The sequence below is a fragment of the Miscanthus floridulus genome, chromosome 8 (genome assembly GCF_019320115.1).
Source record: "Miscanthus floridulus cultivar M001 chromosome 8, ASM1932011v1, whole genome shotgun sequence".
NCBI classification, from domain to species: domain Eukaryota; kingdom Viridiplantae; phylum Streptophyta; class Magnoliopsida; order Poales; family Poaceae; genus Miscanthus; species Miscanthus floridulus.
Window position 1 is genome coordinate 11,314,008 of NC_089587.1, and position 13,303 is coordinate 11,327,310.

The 13,303-nt window shown below is 43.0% G+C and overlaps 1 protein-coding gene and 1 pseudogene across 3 annotated transcripts; one reads left to right on the top strand and one right to left on the bottom strand.

Annotated features, from left to right (window-relative positions):
* Positions 1 to 3,457: 3,457 nt before the first annotated feature.
* LOC136471104 (E3 ubiquitin-protein ligase MBR2-like) lies at positions 3,458 to 9,177 on the top strand. Of its 3 annotated transcripts, none has more exons than XM_066468836.1 (6): positions 3,458 to 3,644; positions 5,132 to 6,458; positions 6,643 to 6,693; positions 6,782 to 6,880; positions 7,078 to 7,230; positions 8,909 to 9,177. In XM_066468836.1, the coding sequence occupies exons 2-6, from the start codon at positions 5,193 to 5,195 to the stop codon at positions 9,044 to 9,046; spliced, it is 1,707 nt and encodes a 568-aa protein (XP_066324933.1). In that variant the 5' UTR covers positions 3,458 to 3,644; positions 5,132 to 5,192; the 3' UTR covers positions 9,047 to 9,177. The 3 variants fall into 3 exon arrangements, with proteins under 3 accessions (XP_066324933.1, XP_066324935.1, XP_066324934.1); XM_066468837.1 differs by lacking the exon at positions 3,458 to 3,644 and adding an exon at positions 4,467 to 4,477; XM_066468838.1 differs by lacking the exon at positions 6,643 to 6,693.
* A 1,618-nt stretch (positions 9,178 to 10,795) lies between these two features.
* On the bottom strand, positions 10,796 to 11,465 carry LOC136471105 (B-box zinc finger protein 32-like; annotated as a pseudogene).
* Between the last annotated feature and the right edge of the window lie 1,838 nt (positions 11,466 to 13,303).

Genomic DNA, 13,303 nt, shown 5'->3' on the forward strand with positions numbered 1-13,303 from the left:
TGACTGGATCAACGGCCACGCTGCAATTCAGCTTCTCTAAAGAAAATCCTATCCATCCTAGGCCTCGTTTAGATTAAAAAAAAAATGAACCCGATAAATAGTATAACTTTCGTTTTATTTGGCAAATATTGTCTAATCATGGACCAACTAGGCTCAAAAGATTCATATCATGATTTCCAACTAAATTGTGTAATTAGTTATTTTTTTACCTATATTTAATACTCCATGCAAGCGGCTAAAAATTGATGTGACGAAAAGAGAGTGAAAAAACTTGGAATTTGGATGGCATCTAAACAAAACCCTAATCGCGCCCCCATTACCACTCCACGTGGCATCAGCTCGATGTCACCATGCTAACCACTCCTGCGACCCTAGCTACTTCTCGTGCACATGCGTCTCCCCGGTCCGTCCGTGCTCCAAAACAAGCCGGACTGCCTGTCATCCCAAACATTTGGCGGTGATTTGTGTGGGTCTCTTTCGCTTGTCCTTTTGGCAGAGACACCTAACGCATTACTCTATAGGCGTACAATAATATACTGGGCCATGTTTAGATTGTAAAAAATTTTAAACCGATAAATAGTAGCATTTTCGTCTTATTTGGTAAATATTGTCTAATCGTGGATCAACTAAGCTCAAAAGATTCATCTCGTGATTTCCAACTAAACTGTGCAATTAATTATTTTTTTTACCGACATTTAATGCTCCATGCAAGCGGCTAAAAATTAATGTGATGGAAAGAGAGTGAAAAAACTTGAAATTTGAAGGTGATCTAAACAAGGCCCTAGAAAAAAACTACTTTTCAGGATTGGAGCACAACGGTGAATGAAGGAATGAATGCAAAGAGGTCTGCCCAAACTCGAAAGCAGCTCAGACAGGGTGCCCTGAACGTGGGGTTTCAGGTGATGTGTGTCGTGCTCTCTTGCGTCCTGTTCGCTCCGTACTTTTTCAGCTAATAAATAATATTTTTCTTTCGTAATAATTCAGTCAACGGTATTTTAAACCATGATTTATCAAAGTGAACACGACATTAGTGGTTAGTTGCAGCCGACCCATTTGATGCTGTCGCCACCCACTGCCGTTGCCAGTTGCCCTCGTACATATTTCTCCCCAATTCTCTTTTCACGAACGAGGCCTGCGTGTGATGACACGCGGGGCTAATGCCGGGTTAGTGCTACTTGAGTGGACGAATTGGTTAGCAATCAGTAACAATATATATAATCTTATAAAGAGGTCACAGGGCATCCTGCATCCATGAGTCCATGACCTAACCGCGACAGCAGGTCATGCATGCGAGTGTGCAGCTATTCTTTTTCCTGAAAATCGAGCACGGCCATCTTGGTATCCATCCACCTCTACTCGTGTCTCGCACTGTTCTTTCTTTTCACCATAGGACGAAGATGGATTCAGCATGTTCAGTGGCGGATACACGATGCGGGATAAGGAGGGGCTAAAACAATGGAGATGTTGATTTGCATGAAGATTTAATGGTGAAATCAAGCTTTTGCTACAGTGATTAAGCTTGAAATCAAGAAATTAAGGGGGCTGGAGCCCCCCAGCCCCCCCTTTGGATCCGCCGCTGCATGTTATAACCAGTATATACACGTATGGATACATGATTTTGACCGCAACTAACAAATACTACTCCCTCCGTTCCAAATTACAATATGTTATGGATTTTTTTAAATACATAGTTTTTGCTATGCACTTAGATATACACGCATGCCTAGATGCATAAAATCTAAAAATATCTAAAAGAAGCTAAAACGTTGAGAGTAGTAGTTTGATTAGGTTCAACAAACAATACCGGAGGCCTGTTGTAACGGTGTCAATCTCAATAAAAATTGCTAGTGGAAGTAATTTGTGTTTATATATGCGTGTAATAGATCAATATATGAGTATTTGTGTGTATGAGTATTTTTAAAGAAAAAGAAATCACCAATACGTAGCGTGCAAGTGTGAAGAAAACTTGGCCTTTAGTTTCCAAGAAAATAAAATCTCATGGTACAACCTGTGATTGTGAACTAAGATAGTACAGTACTTTGCACGATGAAGGGAAAATAGTCCCTGCGCATAGAAGAATATAATCACGTTACAAGTCTGTGTACATGCATACTCGCCCACGAACAACGTCTAGCAATTTCCCCTGTAGCAGGACCTAGGGAGCGTTTGGTACACGGAAACTTTCTGAATCCAGAACCATTTCGACTAGGGAACAATTCTCATTTTTGCACCGCGTCATCGAATCGAATCGGCAAAAGGCTAGTTTCGCATATGAATCGCCTCTGTTTCTTTGCCTCTCCTTTCTGTGCTAGCAATTGTATATTTTTTTCAGTTATAATTCTTTTTAATACAAGTTGAGATGTGTGTTATATTAAAGTTGTTCTTCGAAAAAAATAGAAATGTTTTTAATTATTTTCTAGTTACATGATTTTTCAGAAAATATATATTTTCTTGTGAATTAATCCATCCGTTTCGAAATATAAGACATGCACGTATTTCAAAATTTGTTATCTTCGATCAACAATTATTCGATATACACAAAGTTTCTGGTATAAAAACAGTAACATTGAATTTGTGTTTAGGAACCCTTTCTAATACTCCCTCCGGTTTCCTAAAGAATGTCGTTTTGAGGTTGTCTTAAGTCAAATATTTTAAACTTTGACTATAAATATATTTTTTTTGGTTAAGTTTCAAAATATGAAAGTGATGTAAATAGATTCATCTTGAAATGTAGTTTCATAAAAGTATATATAGACTATATTTTATAAATATTTTATAGCAAAAAGTAATGGTTAAGTTGTTTTTTTAGATCGTGTCGCTGTCCAAAACGACATTTTTTAGGAAACCAGAGGGAGTACTACCTTTGTTGCCATAAACTATTACAAATTACAAGAAAAAATTAATCATCAAGGTGTGGTTTTGAAGATCGCGCACCAAGTCGAATTGCCTCTGAACGGAGAGAATAGAATCTTATTTCGGACCAAACGTCCTTATAAAGCTATTCTATAATTTATCATCTAATAAAATAATTTTTGTAAAAGTCTGGATCTAAAAAACTTGTACGAGAACCTCATTCCGTAGCAAACGCGGCTTGTCACGTGGCGGTACATTCGGCGTCGTGTATGGTGTCTGAAAAAAACGTATTGTGTACGCGTTTGTCACGTGCACGCACACGCCACAATACTCAGCTCATTTATCATGCCCAGCCAGGACGACCACCCACACCGCCACACTGTCCACCCGGGCCCACTCGCCGTGCTGCACCGCGCTGCCGCCGTAGTGTACGTGTCCGTGTACCCCTTCCGTGCGTGGACGTAGCAGCAGTCCAAATACCAACGCAAAGCGACAACTGGCAGACAGCGCACCCGACCCGTTAACGGGGCGACCCTTCCCCTGGCGCGGCCTGGCCCGTGATAAATGGCCTCGGATCCAACCAGGGAGGAATCCAAGCCACCCCACCCCCTCCGCTCGCTGCTTCCTTCCCTTCTCTCGCCTCCTGCTGCCTTGGCGTCTCCTCCTCCTCCGGCCGGCCGGAGCACGCCGCGGTTCCTTCCGAACTAGAGGCGCAGGCGGGGCGGCCCCCCTCTCCCTTCCCGATGCTGGTGTTCTCGAGCGACGGCGGCGACTTCTAGTAGGATCAGCAGGTGATGGGTGCTGTGCAGTCTCTTGTTTGCCTGGTTCCGTTTTATTCTGTTGTTCGATTCGAATGCCAGTATTTGCTTGGGGTTTGTCGAACTGAATGATCGGTTTTAGTTGTTGTAGTATTATTATATCGCTCGTCTCGGCTGGCTCAGAAGCTGAGGAAAGTTAGCGATTAATCTGATTCTCACACAGCAAGTCGATTTCTTCTGTCCGCCTCGCTGTGGGCTTCAGGCTCTAAAATGCAGAAACATTGGATTCTTTTTTGGTTATTGTTGTTGTTTGGGAGTCGGGGTAGTGGTGGGCTAGTTTTGTTCAGATGATTTAGAAGCAATTAACATGGTAGTTGCATGAAAGAGATTCGGATACTGGGCCTGAACGGTTTGATGGCGATGCAGTTTTCATTAGCAAATTTACCGTGAGATGTTTGGCACTCGCTGTTACTCAGAGTGGGCAATCTGTTAAGCCGGGTACCTAGTTACTACTGACATTGGCACTTTGTGCTTTGTATTGGGTTTCAGAGGGGGCAATAAAATACTAGTATTATTTGATGAAAAAGTTGTACTGAGTATGTGGATAGACGAATGATGTCATTGCACTCACTTCTCAATGTCAATGATCCCTATCAAAAAAAATGATCATGTCATGATCTGTGGAGGGTGGTCCCGATGCCCCTTTTTTTTGGCTTATCTGGAAAATGTTTTTTGCGCATTAAGGTTATCTTACCTTGAAAATGTTGTTGTCTATCTTTCCTGGTTCCGTGCTGACATGCGTGTCTCAAATTCTCGCTCATTTGGTTACTGATGATGTGGGGTCCTGTCTGATGTTGACGCGGAAGGTGAGTTGGTAGTGGTACCCCCTCCACCTCGGACCTGGCTGCTTTTGGTACCGGGCTACCGGCTTTAGAGCTGGGTAATAGAGCTCAGACTTGGGTCTCAAAAGCGATTATGGTTATCTCTATGACAAGTATGCTAGGACAAAACTGTCTTCTTATATAGTTGGTTGCCAAATGCTAAGGGCCAATTTGACTGTTTGTTTGTTGCTCATATTGATCTTTTGAGCACATCATTTTTCAGATGTTTATGTTTTATATCCAACGTTTAGAAGTTCATTGTGGTTAAGATGAACTGTGAAGGATGCCTGCTGAACTTGAAAGCATTTTTCACTGTGCATTTCCGAGGGTGTTAGGATGAGGTTCCATTTGGAAGTTTATAGTGCAACAATATCCATACCAATGATATACCCCCAATACAAAGAGACCCTTGGTCATAACTGGTTTTCATACATTCATATTCACAGTGTCTCAAATTTGTTATTATGATTCTGCTGATGGACAGTAATCTTAGTTCCGAAGCATTTTATTGTCCAAGTAAAAAAATATTCATTCTCAATATGTCCAGGCGCATATTTCTGAATTTTTCTTGCTCATTCGTTATTTGTATCCCTCCTCCAGGTTTTATTGTTTACTGACCTTTACAAAATTGTCTTACAGATCTGCAGAACTATAGGATATCTCAGAACAATTATTGAGGTACTTATTGCAACCTGATTATATGGAGGAATATTCAGATAGGAGATCAAAAGCAGAAATTGCATATCTCAGGAGGGGTTCCAGATTGTCTTCCAGGAATCAAAGTTCAGAAGAGAGGACTAATCACAGCATCGATAAACCGGTAAGCAGCACTAGATTCAATCCTATGAAAGCGCGAATTGGCGATAATCAAGAAAGACCAAGATATGTACATGATTCATTTAAATCTTCAAGCTCAAAGGTGGCACCTGCAAGCTCTTCCAAATTTCCACTTAGCAAGTTTGAGGAAAGGCGAAGACAACCTTTTGTGCCAGGGTTTGATATTGCTGAAAGTAGTAGAAGAAAGGCTGATGCCAAGCGGCTAGAGGGTAGTAAGAAAATTGTTGTAGACAACGAGAGTTCAGACACTCTGCAGGGTGAATCAGAAGGTTTTACTACTGAACAAGTACCTTATCCAGAAGGCTCTCATTTTACCGGTCATTCAGGTGTTTCTGCACATACAGTCAAGTCCTTGGTCCAAACTGCCTCACTAAGTTCTAGGACACAGACACAGAAATACAAAGAAGTAAACATGGGTACTCCAGGAGCATCTTCTTCATCTCTGACTAATGGGTCTACTATACCCAGAAGTTCTACCATGGGTCTGAGGCCAGCTTATGGTCATGTTAGTGGAGGGCAGATACGTGGGCTTAAAAACCTTGGTTGTACTTCAGTACCTGATGCTCAGCCATCAGGTTGCCCATCTGAGTCTGTTATTAGTAGGAGGTTTGAGTTCATGAGAAAGAGGGCATTTGACCAGGAAAGCTCTTCCAGATCAAGGAACTTAAGTTTAGGTCATTCACCTCCTACAGATATTCGTAGTACTGGTCACAGAATCAGAATGAATGAACAATCACTTTCTCAACAAATACCACGAAGAAGCAGCAGAAACCAGGAATCGGCAGTTTCAGTTAGGACGAGACGACCTTCTCCTCATACCACTAGGATGAGTGTTCCTGATGAAAGAGAAGATGGCATGCTTTCTCTGCATGAATCATCCATGAGGAATGTACAGCCAGCTCAGGAACATCTTTCATTGGAAGAAGTCTCCACTGAGAGTTCAATAAGGCCATTCTTTGTGGAATTTGATAGTAACATTTTTTCATCTAGTCGTCGTCATTGCTCGAATACTCGAGCTGAAAGGGGAAGACCAAGCTCCCTTTTTGAAGAAAGTCCTCGACAAATGTTCCATAGTCTCATGGGGGAGAGAGAGAGTCACAGACACATAACCATGGAAGGAATTACAGAGGTTGTTTCTAAAATGTTTCCTATAGTGGTTCCAGCTGTTCTGTTTTTGTTGTTAGATCTTATGTCATTATAATCCAGTTAAATATATAGTGATACTGATCTTATTTTGATAAATATCCTTAGCTTTAACTAAGAAGGTGGTATAAGTGTAATATTTTGGAATGAAATAGGTTTATTTTCTGTAGGTTTTGGTAGCATTGGAGAGGATTGAACAACAAGCAGAGCTAACTTATGATGTTAGTTCGTTTTTATTCTTTACTCCACAAGTTTGTTATCATCTTTCTTTTGCCTGAAATCTTGAATAAACTTTTTTTTTTTTTGCAGCAATTGCTGGTGCTGGAGACGAATCTATTTCTTGGTGCTTTTGGCTCCTATGATCGGCATAGAGACATGCGGATGGATATTGATAATATGTCCTATGAGGTACTATCTTTTATCATGTCTTGTTCTACCTGAATGCTGGAGGGGTTTTGTTACAGGATGCTTTTCTTTCTGGATTCTTCCTTATTCTGCCTTTGAAGCCCTTGCTATGATTTGAGTACTAACTATGATTCTTTATGAAATACTCATGGTTCATATTTATACTCACACAAGAGGTGCTTGTATCTCCTTCTGAACAGGAATTATTGGCCTTGGAGGAGAGAATAGGCTCTGTAAGCACAGCTCTTTCAGAAGAGCAGTTCACAAAATGCCTCAGAAGAAGCATATATAGTCAAGTCGCTTCAGATGTGAACAAATCAACCGTTGATGACATGAAATGCAGCATATGCCAGGTATATGGTAACCTTACCTAGGGGATCTACTATTTCTGTGGGTATAAACATATGCATATAAAGATTCAACATTGAGCACTTTCTCTTCATGTGGAACTGGTTATTTTGGGCACTAAGTAAAAGGTTTTGAGTTTTGACCTTTTGTTTTGGACAGTCGGCATTGAGTAGTACAGGTTTGTCTACCCTTCTCACAGAAGACAGGCCCTTTTATGCTGCTATTACCCCACTACCGAAAAGTCTTATGAACTGGATTCCTGGCAGTGTTTTTTTAACGTCCGAGTCTGCCTTTCTTGAAAGCAAATACAAGTGCAAAACAAGATATTTTTTTCTCGATCGCACAGGAGAGCTTTGTGTTTTTATTTATATCATAGATAAAAGAAATAACAGTCCCTTACAACCTCCTCATCTCAACTATGATTATCAGACAAGGATGGGTTGCTTTACATCTCGAGTCAAAAAAGCCTGAAACAGAAAAAAAAAACGACCTCCAACCTGGACTAATCAAACAAGCCCAACCTTGAAGGCTGAAGCTTTCCAGGCACCAGGGTCTCATCTCCTCCTCGAAGTAGTAGTAAGCATCAGTGAGAGAAGGGCAGGCGCCACCGATCACACACTTATTGCTTCGAATCCACAGGTTCAAGCACCCAAAATGACAACACTATGAAACCCCTTTCTTTCGGCCTTACCAATCCTTCAACTTGCCTTTCTCCACCAATCTGCAGAGCTCAATTCATTGCGTCTTGGAGCCACTCTGTCCAGCCCAAGCTAAGCTAAGAAAATTATACCAGAAATTGATGAGCAAACACACAAGTGGAGAGAATACGTTGGGCAGATTCCTCCTCCTAATCACATGACACACATTGCTGGAGTGCGCTAGACCTCTTCTTGCTAGTCGATTGGCTACCCAACATTTGTTCCGAATGGCAAGCCATAAAAATACTTTACATTCTGACAGCACCCAGGATTTCCACAAGCGTTTGCAAGGTTCAAAGGCGACCAAACCATACAAGCCGGTGTTCTATAAGCTGTTACGTATTACTCCCTCCATCTCAAATTGTAAGTCATTCCAAGAATCTTGGAGAGTCAAAGCATCTCAAGTTTGACCAAGTTTATATAATAAGATAATAACATTTATGATACCAACTAAGTACCAATAGATTCTTTGTTAATTATATTTTTATAGTATACCTATTTGATGTCATAAATCTTTGTAATTTTTTTTATAATTTTGGTCAAACTTGAGAAGCTCTGACTCTCCAAGATTCTTGGAATGACTTACAATTTGGGATGGAGGGAGTACTTATTACAGAGGTTATAGTTCTCCAATATCAGTGGTTATAGTTCTCCAATATCAGTGGTAGGCGTCAGACTAAGGCTTGAAGTTGTCGAGCCAATTCAGCACCCTTTCTGCAAATGTTATTTATGCTTGATTTTGCAATGTACTGCTTATTGCTCTCATTTTTTTTTTTTTTGACGTAAGTGGCAGGAGCTTTGCCTTTTAATTAAGGCAGAGAGCTTATTGCTCTTTTTTTTTTTGAAGAATTAAAGCTTATTGCTCTCATCACTGATATTTTTTAGGGGTTTAACTTTATTCAGTCCTCTCATGTTCATAACCAAAGAAACTGGTGCAGAAATATTCTGTTATGGAATGAAACTTAGACATCTGTGTCTATTCCAGGAAGAGTACATGGAGGGCGAAGAAGTTGGGAGGCTGCCGTGCGAGCACCGGTTCCATGTGTGCTGCATAGGCCAGTGGCTTGGGCAGAAGAACTGGTGTCCAGTATGCAAAGCATCTGCAGTGCCTTCCAAGGGCTAAAGCCGAGGACGTTGGGAGGCTTGTAGCGTGGTGTCCGAGAGTCCATGAACTGTGCTGTACATACAGTCATACAGACGGACATACATGTGAACTTGTGAATGAATAATAACATGCATGGTTCACGGACAGTTTTTGAGCATCAATCTTCTTGAGTTCTAGAAATTGGAAAGCAGTTCTGCTTCAGATGTGCCTGTTACGGATTCAGGACCAGCAGAACTAGCGAGGCCGGCGCTCAGCCGTCTCCTTGTGACCCTGTCCCCTTCATGTGCCGCCGCTTCTGGGTCATCGACGGCGGCATTTCTGCTGCGCAGCCGCGCCACTTGTGGGGCGTGGGCAGGGTGGGAAGACGATCGACATGACACCTAACTACTTCATTTTCACCCACTTGATGATGCCATATGGCCGTGGAATGCGGCCGTTTGTACACATCATGCATAATACGGGTAACCCTGTGCAAAAAAGGCGACGTCGCATCTGGCTAGTGCAAAGCCTGGCGCTAGTTGCATAACGGTGTGTATGCCCCGATTGTTTCGGGTCGTTTTCATCCCTACACATCCTGACTCAGTCGGTCACTTTCATCCCTAATCCACACACCTCGACGGGTTTTGGTCGTTTTCATCCCTAATCCACACACCCCGACTGGTCGTTTTCATTCCCAATCCACTAGGGGCTACTCCCTCCATTCCAAATTAGGGGGTGTTTGGTTCCAAGGACTAATTTTTAGTTCATGTCACATCGAATGTTTGACACTAATTTAGATTATTAAATATAGACTAATTATAAAATTAATTACATAAGTAGAGACTAATTTGTGAGACGAATCTATTAAGTCTAATTAATCCATGATTTGACACTGTGATGCTACAGTACCATGTGTTAATCATAGATTAATTAGACTTAATAGATCATTATCATAAATTAGTCTCCGTCTGTGTAATTAGTTTTATAACTAACTCATGTTTAATCCTCCTAATTAGCATCTGAACGTCCAATGTGATAGTCCCTGGATCCAAACACCCCCTTATAAATCATTCTTGGTTTTGTCTACGTACATTTGTTTTTTCTAGTCTAGATGCATAATGTCTAGAACCACTTATAACTTGGGAGGAAGGGAGTAATAGTAGCTAGTTAATAGTTCGTGGTTAATATTGGCTAGCTAACTATTAATTGACTATCTATTAACTGTGTCTATTCAAATTGTGATACAAGACAAATGGTTGTCAGATTGTGAACAGCCTTATATCTTGACGAATGGCCTGATGACAAAGTCAAAGAGGAATATGTTGTGCCACACAAGCCTATACTTGAATATGCATTTTTTTTCTAGAAAACAAAAAAAAATTGGTCTAAGGCCTAAGGAATTATTTAAATCACACCTCCGTCTATCCTGAAATTAAATGCACTCCACATATGCACATAACCTTTACCCTTAGCTCTCGACAACCTATAAGATCTTCTTAATAAGAGATATCTAATACAATTCTCTCTCTTTTCGTGAAATAATATAATTATCTTTTACTGTGCATGCATGCGTTCATCTCTTTAAATAAATACATATACATGCCAGCACAGCACACTCTATTATATGAAGACCTCCGAAGAATGTTGAGATGCACGGCATCACCATTGGTGCCTCGCTTGCTGTTTTTTGAGTTTGCTTGGAACTTGGGCCAACGAAATCGAATAAACAAAGGTCCACAAATTGCAAGTCGTCTGTTCCTCAGCAAGCACAACAAAAGATAGGGGAGATCAAGAACGTGCCGGGCTGGACTTGGGCCCGGCCCACTCGCACTCGTCCCAACCCTCCACGGCGTCCCTCCGCCTGCGTGCGCGGGCGCGCGCCTGGGACGTGGCGACCGGCACCACAAGCCTCGCCGGCACGTGCGCGCACGCCTCCAGGCGCCGCAGCGCCTCGCCGTGGCTTCCCCCGCCCCCGCCCCTGCCCCCGCCGCCGATCCCACCGCGCCCCGCCACCTCCCGCCACAGCGCGGCGGCCATGGCGACGCGCGCGGAGGCCAGGTCGTGGGCGCAGGCCCGGACCGCCCGCGCGGCCGCCGCGGCGCGCGGGCGTGCCGCCGACCCCGACGCGAGGCCCGTCCGCTTGGCCCACCCCTCGAGCACCGCCTCGGCGCGCGCGCTCTGGCTCCGGCTCCCGCTCCTGGCCGAGCCGGTCGTGGACACGCAGGTGCTCGCCGCGGACTCGTACCCGTCCTCGTTCGGCCGGCGCCGGCGATCTCACGGCCGCGAGGGGGAGGCGCGTGCGGCGGTGCTGCGACACGATGGAGTTGTTGGCGCCGTGCACCTTGGCGTCGCAGGCGGCGCAGAGGAAGGCCGCGTCTGCCGCGCAGTGCACGGCCGCGGGCGCGCCGCAGAGCTCGCAGCAGCAGCAGCCTACGCCGCCGCCGTGGTCGTGACCCATCCCCGCGCTTGTAGCTACTCCCTCCATCCCAAATTGTAAGTCATTCCAAGAATCTTGGAGAGTCAAACATTTTCAAGTTTGACTAAAATTATAGAGAGAAACATAAAGATTGATGATATCAAATAGGTATAATATGAAAATATAACTAATGAAGAATCTAATGATACTTACTTGGTATGATAAATATTATTATTTTGTTATATAAACTTGGTCAAACTTGAAAAACTTTGACTCTCCAAGATTCTTGGAATGACTTACAATTTGAGATGGAGGGAGTACCTGGCTCCTCCTCCGCCAGCGTGGTGGTGACTCGATCGAGCTGTCGCGCTCGCCTCTCGTGCTGCGCTGCAGCAGCGCTTGGTGAGCAGAGCAGCTAAATCCTTGGAGGAAGCGAAGCGATTAACGAGAGCTCGGCGTGGCGCGTATTTACGGACGCCGAGGCCGGGACGAGCGGTGCCGGGTGGCTGGCCGCTCCCAGCTGTGCGTGACGTCGTTGGCTGCCGCCTTCCACGTGCGGTCTGGTACCCATCATCATGTGTGACTACGGCATCTGAGAGGGACCTATGACCGGGACCTCCCCTCCTGCACATGCGGGCACCGGCGGCGCCATTATTTATTTAATTTCGCTTGAGCACTCTGATACATCGAACTCAGATTGCTGAATGTAGGGCTCCGAAGCCTAAAAAAGGTAAACCTCTCCTATCTTGAGTGTCAACCATTGAAGTTCTACACAGCGACCCATCACCAGCCGTGGTTACAAACCCACGACAAATAATGTATTCGTACTCTGTAGAGACAAAAATCTATTGAGAGTTCTGGATGGTATAATGAAAACTAATTGAAATTAATAGTCTCGGTGGTTGGAAAATGTAATTAGCATTTATCTTTGAAGAAAATGTACTTCAAATATCATTTGTATCATTTGTTTTCTTGATGGAGTGGATTTTCTTTGGCGCAGCTCAAGTCATTTTTTTTAAAAAAAAATATCAGTTTGTATAAAATATTAGCATTTTTTATTTCCAAATAAGTTTATTACAAAAATATATTTAAATATTAGTATAATGATAACATTATGAGCCATAAATATTAATAATCTCTATTATATATTTGGTTAAAGTTAATAATATTTGGTTTCTCAAAAGTGAGAATGACAGTGCCATCGTCGTCATTGAGGTGCGCCCCCGCTCTTTCTGTGCCTCTATCACTACCAGATAAATGATTTTGAAAGGCAGGCTCTCCGAGTGTCCGCGTTCGTAAATGGTCTAGTAGTCTCTAGGAAAATGCTCACCTTCGAAAATCATTAATAAAGGTGGGTGTCCTAGGGCGATCATCTCTGAAAATCATCAATTAACAGGGGCAATCGTCTTAGGACGCCCAACTACATCGATCGATTTCTAGAGGCGGAGACTTTAAAATGCATGTCTCTGAAAATGACTAGAGGTGGGCATTCTAAGCGTGTGTTGCTAAAAATCGATTTTTGGAGGCAGGTATCTAAACATGCCCATCTCTATAAATAGTTGCATCCAAAAATCATTTATAACTTTTCCAAATGAATTGGATGGGCCATGTAGCTCAGGCCAGGCAGCACATCTGGCTCCAGGCGTCCAAAATCCAACGCCTGACCAGCTCTGAACCGCAAACAATCCCTTAGTTACTGCATATATTTAATTACGAACCATTAATATCTTCAGTTACATGTTTTACCCGTTATACTTTGTTCCTGACTTTGTTCTATGCGTGCGAGTCAATCAGACCTGAGAGTGAGGCATTACTGTGGTCATTATTCAACAATAATTGCCTAAAATACAAGATCCATTTCACGTTTGGATAGCGCTATA

Excerpts from the sequence above, each read along its gene's own strand:
- LOC136471104 (XM_066468836.1), top strand. The coding sequence starts at position 5,193 with ATGGAGGAATATTCAGATAGGAGATCAAAAGCAGAAATTGCATATCTC. Across the intron at positions 6,459-6,642 it reads CCATGGAAGGAATTACAGAG|GTTTTGGTAGCATTGGAGAG; the intron begins GTTGTTTCTAAA and ends TATTTTCTGTAG. Across the intron at positions 6,881-7,077 it reads TTGATAATATGTCCTATGAG|GAATTATTGGCCTTGGAGGA; the intron begins GTACTATCTTTT and ends CCTTCTGAACAG.